The sequence below is a fragment of the Sapajus apella genome, unplaced genomic scaffold (assembly GCF_009761245.1).
Source record: "Sapajus apella isolate SASKATOON/1434 unplaced genomic scaffold, GSC_monkey_1.0 scaffold40, whole genome shotgun sequence".
NCBI lineage: Eukaryota > Metazoa > Chordata > Mammalia > Primates > Cebidae > Sapajus > Sapajus apella.
Genome location: NW_022436980.1, coordinates 18,849,879 through 18,866,305, shown reverse-complemented (window position 1 = coordinate 18,866,305; position 16,427 = coordinate 18,849,879). Strand labels below are relative to the sequence as shown.

The window sequence follows — 16,427 nt, the reverse complement described above, 5'->3', positions numbered from 1 at the left end:
TAGAGCAAGACCCCATTGCAAAAAAAAAAAAAAAAAAAGTGGGCTTTGAAGAATAAATAAGGTTTAGATAAGCAGAAATGAGGGAAGCCAGGCACAACCCAAGGGTGAGTTACCAATACAAGCACACATAAACTAGGATGAAACAGCCCACATCAGTCAGACTCACAAGTTAATGAAAACCCATATGAAAGTTATTCATCAGGAAGGCATTACACCAGAATTCTAGTCTGGATCTTTGGAGCTACTCAGTCTCATTCATAACGCATTCTCTGTGTTAACATGCCCCCATAATTTACTTTTTAATCCTCTGCCTTCCATCATCAGGCCTAGCAATCACCACCAAGATGTCAATCTCTATAGCCTATCACCTTGCTATATTATCTCACCTCATATAATTCGATTCTACCCTCTCATCTACATCTTCTCCATCTCTTCCTTAGTCCACTGAATTCTTTTCCAAAGTCAACACAGCTTCCTTAAATTTTAAATATTTTCCTTGAACTTCTCCTCCATGTTAGGTTAACTGAATGTCAGCTTTTTAGTAACGTATTATACTACTTTGTTAAAACTCTCCCACTTGTAAAATAGAAGTAGAGGTTAACAATCTCCATTGTTTCCTGTGGGGAGAGGAGAAAAAAAAAATCTCCTTCCTCACCATATTCTGACTTTACTGCAGTAATTCCTCTTTTAAAATTACCATAAATTGGATACATTCCCATCACTGAGCTCACAGCTGTAAACCCAGCACTCTGGGAGGCCGAGGCAGGGGGATCACAAGGTCAAGAGATCGAGACCATCCTGACCAACATGGTGAAACCCCATCTCTACTAAAAATACAAAAATTAACTGGGTGTCGTGGCATGCACCTGTAGTCCCAGCTACTCGGGAGGCCAAGGCAGGAGAATCGCTTGAACCGGGGAAGAAGAGACTGCAATGAGCCGAGATTGTGCCGCTGCACTCCAGCCTGGTGACAGAGCAAGACTCTGTCTCAAAAAAAAAAAAAAAAAAATTGGTGGATATATTCCCTTGCTCATGTTTATGATGGCCATCTACTGACCCAAGATACTCTCCAACATGTCTAGACTACTCTGATTCTTGGTTCACAGTTTACCTCTCTGTCATCAAAATTTACCATCTTTCTAAAGCACTAAAACATCCATTAATCAACTTACTCAAAAAGCAATGGACTCATCTTCATTTAATGGAACGAACTTCTACATATCTCCATCTCAGCAATATGCATTCAAGAATGGCTTTAAGGAAAACCGTTCCATCACTCAAGTTCTCAAATGCAAAACTTTCATTCTATAAATACACTGTCCTTTGACCCCTTGACTTCCGCACTCCCACTAAAGCCATTCTTTGCCCTTACGTCTTGCCACACCCTTTAACTCTAAGTAAAACTAAACTCATTTTTTTCCCCCAAACTCTTTCTCCTGTACTGCGTGGCACTACTAAGTCACATAGTAGTAACAGCTCCAACTACTACAAAACTCACACTTGTTTTAACTAAGACTGCAAGAGTACTTAATATGTAGTCATCCCTAATTGACTTACCTTTCCAGTACCAATAAAAAGCCCCTTTCTCAAAAGATTACCTTACTATTTCATTTAGAAGCCATAACTGCCTCAGCTTCTCAAGATTTACCGGTATCTTTATCCATCTTCTCTCCTTTCCCTATGTCTCACCAAACTGTTCTTTGATGCTATCCCCTCTCTCCCATTTCTACTGGGACCTCACTCCATTATCTCCTACCTGATATACACGCAATCTTTCCTTCTCCACCGGCCCCTTTCCTGCTCCCTACCAACCTGATTTAAGTCTCTCACATTCTTAAAACAAACAAGCCTTTCTACCTAATTTCCTACTCAAGCTTGTTCTAGCAATCTTTCCTTCCCATCTCATTTTATCAGCTTACTTTTGCTGCCCTCATTTCCTCACCACCACTCATTCCTCCGGCCTGTTGAAATTTGGCTTCTGTCTACTACCCTACTAACCATTCTCACTACCAGTAAAAGTGGTCTCCTAATTGCCAAATCCAGCACCCTCATGCTACTTTAGCTCTCTGAAAAGTCTTTTTTTTTTTTTTAACTCTCCTCTCTTTCTTCCCAATCCTGTCACATTCCTAATCTACCTAACTGCTCACTGTATCTCTTCCTCCCGACTTTGAAATTAGTTGTGGCCGGGCACAACGGCTCACACCTGTAACCCCAGCACTTCCAGAGGCCGAGGCAGGCGGATTACCTGAGGTCAGGAGTTCGAGACCGGCCTGGCTAACGTGGTAAAACCCCATTTCTACTAAAAATACAAAAAAATTAGCCAGGCATGGTGGCATGCACCTGTAATCCCAGCCACCCGGGAGTCTGAGGCAGAAGAATCACCTGAACTCGGAAGGCGGGGGTTGCAGTGAGCTGAGATGGCACCATTGCACTCCAGTTTGCACAACAAAAGCAAAACTCCATCTCAAAAAAAAAATGAAAATGAAATTAATTGTATGTAATTTAAGACCATCCTCACTCTTTGATTCGCGGTAGCTTTTAAAAAGTTTTAAATAATAAAAGAAAATAGAAAAAAAAAGACCTTCCTCACTCTATAGTATTTCTGTGGGCATTTCCATTCATTCCAATGACTTCAACTAAGATCTCTGCAAATAATGTAGCTTTATCATAACCAATTGTAAGTTCTCATCTTGAGCCTCAATTATCGTTCATTACACTTCCAAGGCAAAGGAGACATCACCTGGACCTACTGCAACATTTAAGAAAGGTATACCATCAGGGACACTAGTCCCTCAAGATGAAACTGGGGAAGGAAACACACACACACAAAAAAAAAGTAAAAACAAAAAATAAATTAATTAAAATTTTTAAAAAGAAAGAAAGAAAGAAACTGGGGAAGGAGGAGAGTTTCAAAATGAAGCACATTTGATAAATGCTGCATGCTCATTCTCTTGGAGACTTACAATGTATAGCAGCACATCAAAGGCTCTGAAAAATTCTTGCAGTGAAGAAAATTTTCTAACCATAATTATCACATTTATTTGTCCATGGAACCTTTTTTAAATAAGTCCAATTAATGTCCTGTAGCAGTAAATGAAGTTAAAACTATAGATTATGTAATTAGAGACCACATTTTGAATTCTCACACTGTTTCTTACTAGCTATTACTAATCTTTATCCTGCCCCTAAATCCCAGTTTTCTCATCTGCAAATGAAAAACAATTACAAGGCTTTTGTAAATATTGACGTTTGTAAAGTTCTTAGCACAATGCCTGGTGCCTAAGTACTTAAAGAACATATGTATCCTTAACTGCAAATGAGAGTGACACAGATCTCCAAGAATGTTGCCTGAAGCAATCAGCTGCAAACGCTTTCAAATTTACTTGAAGTTTCCGGTTTTCATCAAAAATTCATTTGAAAATTGCAGTTTATGGTTTTAATATAGTTCTGTCATATTTTTGTTGTTAATCGCTTTTAACAGTCATTCTCCCTTGCTCCCACACACTTTATTATTTCATTCAACTTCAGTTAACCTGTCTCTGATGCCAGTCATTTTTTAAAATGTATGACCATAATATACTGCTTTTGGTATATTATAGTTATCAGTTATGTGAGTTACAAATACATGTATTTAGTTTAAACCAGCTGGAATTAGGTTTCTGCTACTTGGAATTGAAAAAGTTGTGAGCAATAATACACTGTGAACATTTTACAGTTCTTCCTCGTTTAGGAGAAGGTTTAGGGCAGACTAATGTAGTCTCACAGAAAAAACTTCCAATTTTGTATTTTATCTTCTCTCTGCTGCTACCCACCTTCCTTCTACCTCTTCTTCCTATTTTATTAATCAAACTCTTCTGTGTACTTGGGAAACTTTGATGACTATAAATGTCACTTCATGGCCAGGTGCAGTCACTCAAGCCTGTAATTCCAGCACTTTAGGAGGCCAAGGCAGGTGTATCACCCACGGTCAAGAGTCCGAGACCAGCCTGGCCAACATGGTGAAACCCCGTCTCTACTAAAAATACAAAAATTAATCAAGTGTGGTGATGGACGCCTGTAATCCCAGCTACTTGGGAGGCTGACGCAGGAGAATCGTTTAAACCTGGAAGTAGGGGGTTGCAGTGAGTAGAGATCACGCCACTGTGTTCCAGCCTGGGTAACAGAGCAAGACTCGGTCTCAAAATAAAATGAAAAAAAAAAAAAGTCACTTCATTTGGGTTCCAGTTGGCAACAACTTACAACGAAATGGCAACTGCATGCATACAACCATTACACAGAATCAACCAACTGATCATGTTATATTTCTGAGAATTTATATCTGGATGTTAAACATACACTATTAAGGAAAGCATAAGAGGCTGTGAAGACCTAAAATCTAAAGTATAAAATAAAAAAGCAACAATAACAAAAAAAAAAGAAAAGCAGAAGCGTACTTAAAAATTAATTTGTGCACATCTTAAAACCAGAGGCATACTGGAGAACAGCTAGGTAACATTAGAACTGAGAATGGATTTTATTATACCTGCCTTTTCAGAAAGGGCAGCTCCAAAAGAGAGATCATGAGAAAAAGAAAACAAGAAATAAACAGAGATATAACTAACATAAATGTCAATGTCTTTTAAGGATTAAAAGCTTTATTACCAAAATTCACTTCTCAGGACTACTGACATCAAGTTACTGTGCTAAATAAATAAATCTAAGTGTAATCAGGTCAAGGGGATGTGACTTGAAGTACGAGGCAAACATCTTGCCTTTCCTCCCCAAAAATGTATTAAACGTAGATGAAATGCATTTATTTTAAAAAAGTTGTGCATCTTAAACGAAGATATGATTTTACCTGAAGTTCTCTGTTAGGAAGCATGGAAATGCACCAGCTAAGCATCCTGCATTTTCCTAACGTGTCCATTTTGCTTAGAGGTTTGGTGGAGGATGGAGATTATTAAACACTCATCAGCTGGAGGCATATACATACATATATGTATAAATATACATATATACATGTGCCTTCAAAGGAAAAAACTATTATCTCCAGAATACACACCAAAAACATCGATAGCATTTGACTGCCTATGAAAAGGGATTTCAGGTTTTTAACTGCTTCAGTGTCCCCAGCGATCCATAATCACTCTCCTTGGCAATTAAGGTTGAAAGAAGTTTGAGACGCACTGCCACAGGGCACTCCTAAATGAAACTGGAATTGTTAACAGTGTCTCTGCAGAAATCAACGGCACCATAAGAAACAGAAAAATGAAATGAAATAATTGATTCATTGGGTGTTAGCTTGCGTACTGGACTGTAAGTAGGAGAGTCCTCACCGTCTCCCCCTCCCATCCACAGGACTTAACACAAGGACTTGAGGACCCCTTAATGGATGAAGTGTTTGACAAAAACTTCTCGACTGGGAGGAGCTCTACTTCACGTCTTTATAACTCGACTTTCTTGTTTCCAAGACGCTGTACACAAAGCTGAAGATAACCATTTAAAACAAAATAACAAGGTAATTTCCAAAACGAAAATATGCCGAAAATAAAAACACAACGAAAGCCCGGCTTGGAATCCTTTGTTCGACTTTCCAATCACTTCTGGAAGACGCAGAGGAGGCTGGAAAAGAAGAAGGCTATGAGGCGGGCCTGCTGCGCAGAACCAGACCCGGCGGGGCACTGCATCAAAGAAAAGGGGTCTCGCTCGCAAGCCCCACCTGTCCTCCCCAGCAGCAGCTAGAGGCCGAGGGGAAGAGGAGGGAGCGGGGAAGGGACGCAAAGTCGAGAATCAAAGGAAGACAAGAAAGTGGGGTCAGGCGCTGAGAAGCCGAAAGGAAACTGGAACATCGGTGGAATTACGAGGAAGGCGTGGCAGAGAGTGGCAAGCCAACCGGGAAGATCCGCGGGCCGACGAGACTCGAGGGGGTTCGCCGGAGGAGGGAAAAAACGAAAGGGGCTTTGAGGTGAAGAGCGGCCGAGGCTTCGATGACAGCTCGGACCGGGTCTTCGACTCGAGGGGCGGGGGCGACCCGGGAGCCTTCCATTGTGCTCGCCCCCTCCTCTCCCCGCCCCCGCCCCCGCCCTCGCGGCTCGGGGCCGCAACCCCAGCTGCCGCCTGCGGCTCCCGTTCGCGGGGGTAGGAGACAATATGCTCAAGCCTCCTCCGACCCTTTCTCACCGGATGAAGATGGCCGTCGCCCGAGCTTCCTCTTCTCCATCTTTTCCTGCTGCTGAAATCTCAGTTGCAGGCGCTGTCACCTCAAGACCCCTCCGGCTTGGAGTAGGGAGGGGGAGGGGAAAGGGAAGGGAAAAAAAAAAAAAAAAAAAAAAAAAAGCCTGCAAACTGCGAAACGCGCCTGCGCTAGAGCTGTCGCCGGCGCCTTGACCGGAAATCAGCCGCTCCTCCCACCTTCAACCGGAAGTCACTTCCTGGGACTTTTCTCTGTGGGTCGCTTCGTCCAGCGTTTTTTTTAGTGGCGTTTATTTCATGATCTGAGCCCCTCTGGGGAAGTGAACCCCCTGGGTGCGCGATTTTAGCTTTGTTGACTTGAAAGATTAGATTGACAAAAATTAAAAGGGGAAAACAGGAACTCCTACCGGTTCGCTGGATCTCGCGAGGTGGCCAAATAACTATGAAAACAAAACGTTAGCGTTTGCAGTATTGCGTTCCTCACAGCCTCTCTTACACATTTGCCGCCAAGGTGATTCCTCTAACTCAGAAACAAAAAGATGTTAAGATGGCAAAGTCACCTAATAATAGCCTAGCTATTCGTTTAGCATTTGGAGCGGAAATAAGTCAGCTGACGAGGAAAAACAGGATTTCTTTTTAAAATTCAAACTCATTTTTAAAGTTCATTAAAAGGTGGAACTTAATTTTTCAATAACTGAAATGCTGAGATGACAAAGTGGGCGTCTATAAACTGGAATTTGTTCAATTAACATTTGTCACGATACTTAAAGGGACTAAGCTAGTCCTCAATGAACTCCACGCCCGGTGCTATTAGCCTGTTTGGCCATAATGGTACATATCTGAATAATTTTTAAATCAACATGTAAGATTTAATGACGATTTAATCACAGGTTTAACAAAATTCAGCACAGTGCAATAAGCAGGGAAAATGTTTCTGGCATGTTCCAAGACCGAAAGTAATCTAGAAATAGGGTTTGATTCCCAAGCCAGCCCTTTTATACCCCTAACTCCTATCCCTCCAACCCCCATCTCCCATCCTAACAGAGTCAGTAAAGGAATCAGTCCAACTCACTTGTCCACTAGAGCAGTCAAGCCTTAATTATAATGTGGTCAGTGTCCAGGTAGAGGTAAGGCCGCAGGTGTTATGGGGTATTGAGCTTGGGGAAGTGTTTTACATGGCAGGAATGACTGCAAGGCAGAAATACTTTATGGCTTGCTGGGATTCAAGTTCAGTAAGGATTTCATTTTGTTGGTTTATTTGGTTAATTTCTGTTTAACAAAAACATTGCTTACTGAAAAATAATTGAATTTTCTGTTTTCTCACAAATCAATTTTTTTAACTAAAGAATTTAACCCAGGGTTTTGATACCAGGTTGGGCAATATAGTGAGACCTCCTTTCTACAAAAAATTTTTAAAACTAGCCAAGCTTGGTGGCGCATGCCTGTAGTCTCTTCTACTCAAGAAGCTGAGGCAGGGAGACCACAAGTGAGTTACTTTTCATTTAGGTTTCTCTTAGGTGATGTGCACTCCGTGCATTAATAAGCTTCTTTGTTTTTCTCTTGTTACAAAGGTTCATCCCAACTAAGAACTAATGAGGATTAAGGAAAAATTTATTTTTCCTCCCCTACACTATCTTATTCTAATCCATTCTTTGGAAAATTAAGCATAATAATAATTCGAGTCTCTCCCTCTTTATTTTTGAATTATGTTGAATTTGCTTGAGAGAGATGGTTTATCTTGATTTGCAAAAGACAGCGTATATAGATAAATTGATGTGTGGGATACTCTCTAAGAATAATTCATAAACCTTTGACATTAATTAAATTTAGAAGTATAGAAGAAGCCTCTATAATTTTTCAAAGCTTTGTGTTCATCTTATGTGTTAATATTTTGCTAGAGAACTTTTTTTTTTTTTTTTTTTTTTTGAGACCGAGTTTCGCTCTTGTTACCCCGGCTGGAGAGCAATGGCGCGATCTCGGCTCACCGCAACCTCCACCTCCTGGGTTCAGGCAATTCTCCTGCCCCAGCCTCCTGAGTCGCTGGGATTACAGGCACGCGCCACCATGCCCAGCTAATTTTTTGTATTTTTAATAGAGTCGGGGTTTCACCATGTTGACCAGGATGGTCTCGATCTCTTGACCTCGTGATCCACCCCCCTCGGCCTCCCACAGTGCTGAGATTACAGGCGTGAGCCACCGCGCCCAGCCCGCTAGAGAACTTTTAAAGTGTGCTTTCTTTGGCAAAAAATTGTAAAATTCTAACAATATTTAAGTGCCTACTGTGCACCAGACAATATTCCAAGAACTAGAGATACAGTAGTGAACAAAACCAAGTCCCTGTTCCTGCTGTCATGGAACTTAACATTCTAATGGAGAGAAGTAGACAATAAGCAAATACATGTCAGTTGGTAATAAGTGCTTAAAAAAAGAAGAAAGAAAGGGAGAGAGTTGCTCTTGCAGATAGACTGCTCACAGAGAATCACTCTGATGAGATAAAGAGTGGGCAGAAACTTTAAAAGCCTTGTCGATATCTATAAAGGGGAAGAATATTCTAGGTTGTGGCCACGGCATAAGTGAATACCCTTAAAACAGGAGCTTGCTCCACAGATTGATGGCAAAGTAGATCAGGTGTGACTACGGTGAAGGAAGCAAGAGCTTGGTAGGAAATGACACCTGAGAAAGAGCTAAGACCCAGATCACATAACTGGATGAGCAAACCAGTGAGAGAGTGGAAGCAAATGACTTTGGAGAGCCAACGACCATGTGAGACCTTGTAGGCCGCAGTAAGAACTTAATTTTTATTCTGAGTGAGAAGGGAGACCATTGAGAACTTTAGTAAGCCTGTGCATCTGGACTGTGAACTTCACAGGTCTCAATTCACCCCAACCCCCTTTAGGTTGAGCAGGATAGCTAGAGTGGGCTGAAGCTGGGTATTTCCCTTCCCTGAAGTCAGTTAGGCTCTGATAAAACCCCAGCAGGTTAGCCTCTGATTAAATAGTTTCTCCTTAGGGCAGACCTTGTTAAGAAGAACAAAAAGCTGACGTATTTCAAAATGGTTCCTTTTCCCCACCCACTGCTAGAAGCACAAATAGTCACCCTGAGGACCTGTGAGAGCTCTAGGAGCCTATAAAAAAATTGGAGAGTGGGAAAGAGGGGATGGCTAAGTCCCTCTGACTTGTCCACTGAGCCTTCAGGTTTACCTACCCTGGTACCGCTTCCATTGGAGGTGTGAGCAGCTAGTTTCTGCTCTGGTAAGTTGTGATTCTCTACATTCACCTGCATTCGATCCTTCCAATTTTGGCAGCGGTAGTATGCCTGGTAACTTTACTTCTTTTATGGATCTTATGAAGAAAAGCTGTTGATTTTTGGTTTGTCTAGCTTTTTACTTGTTGTTAGGACTGAGTAGCAACTTCCAGGATTTTTACATGCCAGTCGGGAAACAAGAAGTCAACAAACATCACCACTGAAAATTTTGAACAGGGTTGTGACATGCCATTAACATTGTTTCACCATGACCTCAATTGTAAAACGTTGTTAGATTTTTGAAGCACAGATTTTTGCCATGCATTGCATCCATTTTCAAGGCTTTTTTATTTAAAGGATGTAAGTCTGTCAGTTATTTACACTTTAGAAAAAGTAAATTAATTACATAATAACATCTGAGAGAGAGTCCGGGCATGGTGACTCACACCTGTAATCCCAGCACTTTGGAAGGCAAAGGCAGGAGGATCACTTGAGCCCAGGAGTTCCAGACCAGCCTAGTCAACATAGTTAGATCCAGTCTCTAAAAAACAATTTTTGTTTTTTTTTAAATTAGCCAGGCATGGTGGCATCAGCCTGTAGTCCTAGCTACTTGGGAGGCTGAGGTAGGAGGATTCCTTGAGATCAGAAGGTCGAGGCTACAGTGAGCTGTGATCACACCATCACACCCCATCCTGGGTGAGAGACTCAGACCCTGTTTCTCAAAAATAACACCTGAGATCAGCAAAAACTGGAGGCATTTTTAATAGAAAAGGAAGGAACAGAGAGCAGTATGGATAGGTGCTTTGGACAACCAAAAACCTTCATAAAGTAGCTGTTGGGTTAGAGGGGTCAGAGAAGAAGATTCACAAAGTGAGAAAGGAGTTAAGAAATCCTGGACCAGCTTATTGAAGGGGGGAAAAATTTAATTTAAAAATTAGAAAGATTTAAGACATCCAAGAAAGCATTTTAATTTTGCCTTAGGCCTAATGGCAACTCAAGTTGCACTGGAAATCATTTTGAGTGCTACTTATTGAAAGTGCGTTGTAGGTTGCCAGTGTCACTGTTAAGAAATTAAGAAGGGAGAGTGTTAACATATTTGTTAAGAATTTGCATTTGAGAGTCAGCCTCATACCCAATCATTCCTTTAATAGTTTTTTAGTTTTAGGGCAAGCCACTTAACCTTTCAAAGCCTGTTTTCCCCTTTAAGCTCTACTTACAGCAACTATATTTCTGAGTTAACTTCTCATCCAGCCTACTTTTTTTTCCTTCTCATACATCAGAATAACCGTTATCTTCTAGTATTCACTGAATCCATCATAATCTCCATAGGCTGATTCACATTTCACTCCCACTTCTATCTTCTGCCATTCAATTAACAGCAAAAGTTATTAAATATCTTCTGTAGAAATAAATGAATGCCAACCAAATGAGAAAAGCCTGTTTATTCTGAACCTGCTGTAGCAAGGGAGTGCACCTCTACCGCTTGTGTTTGGGCAGAGACTCAAGGCAGGCAGAAGAGTGGGAGAGCTTTCTAGTGGGGAAAACAAGAGAAAACTTCACATCTGCCCTGATCACAGGTTGTCATGGGGAAGCTGTGGGTGAGCTAACTAGAAATGGGGACCTCTTGTGTGATTGTTTAGGGGTACATATTTGGCTCTCTCTGGTTGATCCCAAGTTGGAAATAGGGACAAAATTAGGAAAGCTGGCAGTTATTAATGAAGTTCTTGCCATTTGGAGCCAATTGTTATAGAAGTTACTGGTTAGTTTCCTGCCAGTCTTACTTATACCAGACTGACTTCCTGTGTTGTTTATTGTAAATGAGGGGTTGGCTTCCTGGGCTGGTTGGTGCAGGTTGTGTGTTCAAAAAATCCATATTTACATACAGTCTCTCCTTTGTCCCTTCATATATTCTTTCTCTCACTACTCTGTATCACTCACAATTATCTCAAATTAATATCTTTACCATAGTTTGAAGGTCAATGTCTTTCTGACATGCTTGATTTAGCATCATGTGCCATTGGAAGAATTTGGCAGGCTGAAATTTTCACTTTACTTTTTCTAGCACTGATAAACTATTACTCTTTTAACTTTCAGTGGTTACCAATGACAAAGGAGCTGAGCTTCCAAAAATTTATTGAACAATCTGACTTACTAGGAGAACTTAAATATGACTTCAATGAAAAAGCTGAATTCAGACACACCGAGACTCAAAGGCCTTTTGTCTTTAACTATTATGAAAATGGCCTTGAGGAAAATAGCCAGCGCTACCAGGCCCTCGGCCATTTGCTTGAACAATATGTTTATGAGCTTTTGGAGAAAGTGTGCAAATTAGAAAAAGTTTATATCCCACCTGAGGCTGATAAGGAAGAACCAAGAAGCTTTTTTTTCATGAGTGAGAAAGCATTAACAAATCACCATTCTGCTCTTCTTGTCCTTCTTCAAGGCCACGGGGTCTTTCGAGCTGGTCAGTGGAGTCAGCAGGCAATAATACATCATGGTCTCCAACATGGAAGTCAAATACCATGTATTCAAATGGCATTGCAGGCACATTATGATGTAATTGTACTAAACCCCAATGATAATTTTGTGGAACTAAAGATGGAAAAAGAGTGGAACGGCCTTTTAACACAAAATATTGAGTCTTCTTCTCTAAAAATGGTTCAAGGTGGGAGCTTTTTCTCTCTCCAGCATCCTCCCGAATGTATTCCAAAAAGATGCAGCAACACCCCCGAAGAACACATGGCTTACATATGGGATTACTTCATTTCGAAGACTGAAGGCAAGGATATTGCCTTCATTGTACATGGTTATGGAGGCTTGGTTTTTATGGACTTGCTTGTTCGTAGACGGTGGGAAGTGATGAGCAAAGTATATGCTGTTGCGCTTATTGACTCTGAACATCATGTAGGACACCAGCTGGGAAGTGATGTACAGCTACTAGCATGGATAAAGCACCACTGCCGTGAATGGGTGACAAGTCCTAAGCCTTTGGATAAACCTGCAGCTGCTGTTTTCAAAAGGGAATTTCCTATGGTTTCTGCTGGTACAGAAAAGTACAGCTTAGCCCCTTCCTCTAGCCTTCAGTCAATTTTTAAGTACTTTAAGAAAGCTTTAAAAGCCAAAACAACCATTAATTTCTCTCGAATGCCAATAGCGACTAGAAGTTCCACAAAAAGAAAGCAAAGTGCTTAAACTACTTTTGCCATCTACGTTTGTTTTTTGTTGTTGTTGTTGTTGGTTCTCCTGCAACTTTGCTAATACAGATTCTGGAAATAAAAAAAAAAAAACACTTTCAACTCACACACAATATGATGTCCTGGCTTGAGGTTTGATTTGTTACTTTTTGTTACCTCTGTTTTTATGAGGCAGGGTCTGACTTTGCTGCCCAGGGTGGTCTGGAAATCTGGCCTCAAGTGAACCTCCCACTTCAGCCTCCCAAAGTGTGGGGATTATAGGCTTTAGCCACTGCACATGGCCAGGTTTGTTGCTTTATTTTCTTTTTCTTTTTTTTTTTTTTGAGGAGGGGTCTCACTCTATCACCCACGTTGGAATGCAGTGGCACAATCTCAGCTTACTGCAACCTCTGCCTCCTGGGTTTAAACAATTCTCCTGCCTCACCTTCCCAAGTAGCTGGGATTACAGGCGCACACTACCACGTCCGGTAATTTTGGTATTTTTAGTAGAGAGGGGGTTTCACCATGTTGGCCAGGCTGGTCTAGAATGCCTGACCTCAGATGATCCACCCGCCTCAGCCTCCCAAAGTGCTGGGATTACTGGTGTGAGCTGCTGCACCTGGCCATTTTGTTGTTTTTTTGAAAAGTGAACATATTCTCTTTTGTAGCCTATTGATGAAGTGGGAATGTAGTGCCATCATTAATGTTTTGCAGTATTTGTTAAGTGTGAAGATCTTTCTTTTAACAAATTATGGTTTAATATAATGACAACAAAATGGCAATTGATAAAAAATATTGTCAATCTTTGATTTCTATACCATAATAAAATTACAAGTGAACGTAAAAATTAAACATCATGAACAAACTACATTCTTTGTATATGTTTTTTGTTAAAATGTGTTGTACTTCCTGTTCACCAGGTCAGAAGAAAAAAATTTAATTTCTTGGTCTTGTGTGTGTATTCACTCATATCTTCAACTAATATCGGAGTGTTTACTATGTGCCAGTCAAGACTCGGTGTTTGGGACACAGTAGAAACAGCACCAACATTGCCTTCCTCTTTACAGAGTTTACAATGGCCGAGAAATTACAAATGTGAAGAGTGTTAAAAAGTAAAGGAAGCCGGGCGCAGTGGCTCACACCTATAATCCTAGCACTATGTGAGGCTGAGGTGGGTAGATCACTTGAGGTCAGGAGTTCAAGACCAGCCTGGCCAACATGGTGAAACCCCATCTCTACTAAAAATACAAAAATTAGCAAAGCATGGTAGCTAGCACTTGTAATCTCAGCTACTTGGAGCCTGAGGCAGAAGAATCACTTGAATCCGGGAGGCTGAGGTTGCAGTGACCGAGATCGTGCCACTCCACTCCAGCCTGGGCGACAAGAAAGAAACTCTGTCTCAAAAACAGAAAAAAAAAGGGTGCCATGGAATATCTAGCATGAGAGCTAACCAGCCTTGGGGTTCAGGGAATATTTCCCTAAGAAAACGTTGCTTAGTTTGAAGAGCAATAGTAGTTGTCTATGAGAACAAAGGCACAGGCAAATGAACAGCCGATGCAAAGGCATTCAGGCACAAGAAGGCTAGCTCAGCTACAGCTAAAAGATTGAGAAGGAATCATGTGTTCGGAAACAAATTATTTATGACATTTATTGATATAATTTGGATTTGGGTATTTGTCCCCCCCCCACATCTCATGTTGAATTGTAATCCGCAATGCTGGATGTGAGGCCCAGTAGTGTTTGGGTCATGGGGGTAGATCCCTCATGGCTTGGTGCTGTCTTCACAGTAGTGAGTTCTGGTGAGATCGGGTCATTTGAAACTGTGTGACACATCCCCCACCCTCTCTCTCTTGTTCCTGCTCTGCCATGTGAGATTCCTGCTCCCCTCACCTTCTGCCATGAGTAAAACTCCCTGAGGCCTTCCCAGAAACCAAGCAGATACCAGTTCCAAGTTGCCTGTATAGCCTGCAAAACCATGAACCATGAACCAATTAAACCCCTTTCCTTTTTTTTTTTTAAAGACAGGGTTTCACCATGTTGGTCACGCTGGTCTTGAACTCCCAACCTCAGGTGATCCGCCCACCTTGGCCTCCAAAGTGCTTGGATTACAGGCATGAGCCACCACACCCAGCCCCCATTTCTTTATAAATTACCCAGTCTCAGGTATTTATAGCAATGCAAGAACACCCTAACACAGAAAATCGGTACCAAGGGGAAAGGTGTTGCTATAAAGATACCTGAAAATGTGGAAACAGCTTTGGAATTGGGTAATGGGCAAAGGTTGAAACACTTTGGAGGGCACAGAAGAAGACAAGAAAATGAGGGAAATCTTGTCATTTCATAGAGAGTGGTTAAATGCTGATAGTGATATGGACAGTGAAAACCAGGTTGACGAGGTCTTAGATGGAAATGTGGAACTTACGGACTGGAGCAAAGTTCACACATGTTATGCCTTAGCAAAGAACTTGGATGCTTTGTGCTACTGCCCTAGGTTCTGTGGAAGTTTGAATGTGAGAGTGATGATTTAGGTATCTGGCAGAAAAAATTTCTACACAGCAAAGCATTCAAGATGTGGCCTGGCAGCAGGGAGCGGTGGCTCATGCCTATAATCCCAGCACTTTGGGAGTTGAGGTGGGTGGGTTGCCTGAGGTCAGGAGTTCCAGACCAGCCTGACCAACACAGTGAAACCCCGTCTATACCAAAAATACAAAAAGTTAGCTGGGTGTGGTGGCAGGCACCTGTAATCCCAGCTACACAGGAGGCTGAGGCAGGAGAATCGCTTGAACCCGGGAGACGGAGGTTGCAGTGAGCCAAGATCACCCCATTACACTCCAGCTTGGGCAACAAGAGCAAGACTCCATGTTGACAAAAAAAAAAAAAAAAAAAAGGCCGGGCACGGTGGCTCACGCCTGTAATCCCAACACTTTGGGAGGCCGAGGCGGGTGGATCACGAGGTCAAGAAATCGAGACCATCCTGGTCAACATGGTGAAACCCCATCTCTACTAAAAATACAAAAAATCAGCTGGGCATGGTGGCGCGTGCCTGTAATCCCAGCTACTCAGGAGGCTGAGGCAGGAGAATTGCCTGAACCCAGGAGGCGGAGGTTGCGGTGAGCCGAGATCGCGCCATTGCACTCCAGCCGGGGTAACAAGAGTGAAACTCCGTCTCAAAAAAAAAAAACCGATGTGGCCTGGCTACTCCTAACAGCCTACATTCAAAAGTGGGAGCAAAGAAATAACTCAAATTTAGAATTTATATTTAAGCAGGAAGCAGAGCGTAAATGTTTGGAAAATCGTTAACCTGCCCATGTGGTAGAGAAAGAAAAGGCTTTTTCAGGAGAGGAATTCCGGTGAGCTGTGGAGTAACCATTTGCTAGAGATATTTGCATAACCTAAAGGGAACTAAGTGCTAATATGCAAGACAGTGGGGGAAAGTCCTTGAGGACATTTCAGAGGCATTTGAGGCAGCCCGTCCCATTACAGGCACAGAGGCATAGGAAGAAAGAATGGGGTGAGATCCCTGTGCAGCCTCGGACACTGCTTCCCACATCCCACCTACTCAAGCTCTAGCCAGGACTCAAAGGGGCCCAGGTAAAGCTCAGGCCACAGCTCCAGAGGGTGCAGGCCATAAGTGTTGGTGGCTTCTACATGATGTTAAGCCTGTAGGTGCACAGAGTGCAAGAGTTGAGGCTTGGCAACCTCTGCCTGGATTTCAGAGAATATATGAAAATGCCTGGGTGGCTAGGCATGGTGGCTCACACCTGTAATCCTAGTACTTTGGGAAGCCAAGGTAGGTGGATCACTTGAGCCTAGGAGTTCAAGACCAGCCTGGTCAACATG

General features: G+C 42.1%; 2 protein-coding genes across 7 annotated transcripts in view; one reads left to right on the top strand and one right to left on the bottom strand.

The window, feature by feature from the left end:
- Positions 1–7,146, bottom strand: part of SENP7 (SUMO specific peptidase 7) — a 189,669-nt gene extending 182,523 nt beyond the window's left edge. For 3 of the 6 annotated variants that reach the window (XM_032299248.1, XM_032299250.1, XM_032299251.1), the window contains exon 1: positions 6,160–7,143. In XM_032299248.1, coding sequence (XP_032155139.1) covers positions 6,160–6,199 — 40 coding nt within the window. In that variant the 5' untranslated portion in view covers positions 6,200–7,143. Of the gene's footprint in view, positions 1–6,159 lie in introns of all 6 variants that reach the window. The other 3 variants (XM_032299249.1, XM_032299247.1, XM_032299254.1) reach the window with 3 other exon arrangements.
- A 2,841-nt stretch (positions 7,147–9,987) lies between these two features.
- LOC116565544 (putative protein FAM172B) lies at positions 9,988–12,858 on the top strand. Its single transcript, XM_032299245.1, has one exon. The coding sequence runs from the start codon at positions 11,407–11,409 to the stop codon at positions 12,604–12,606; it is 1,200 nt and encodes a 399-aa protein (XP_032155136.1). The 5' UTR covers positions 9,988–11,406; the 3' UTR covers positions 12,607–12,858.
- Positions 12,859–16,427: the final 3,569 nt, after the last annotated feature.

Coding starts and splice junctions, on each gene's coding strand:
- LOC116565544 (XM_032299245.1), top strand. CDS start 11,407: ATGCTTGATTTAGCATCATGTGCCATTGGAAGAATTTGGCAGGCTGAA.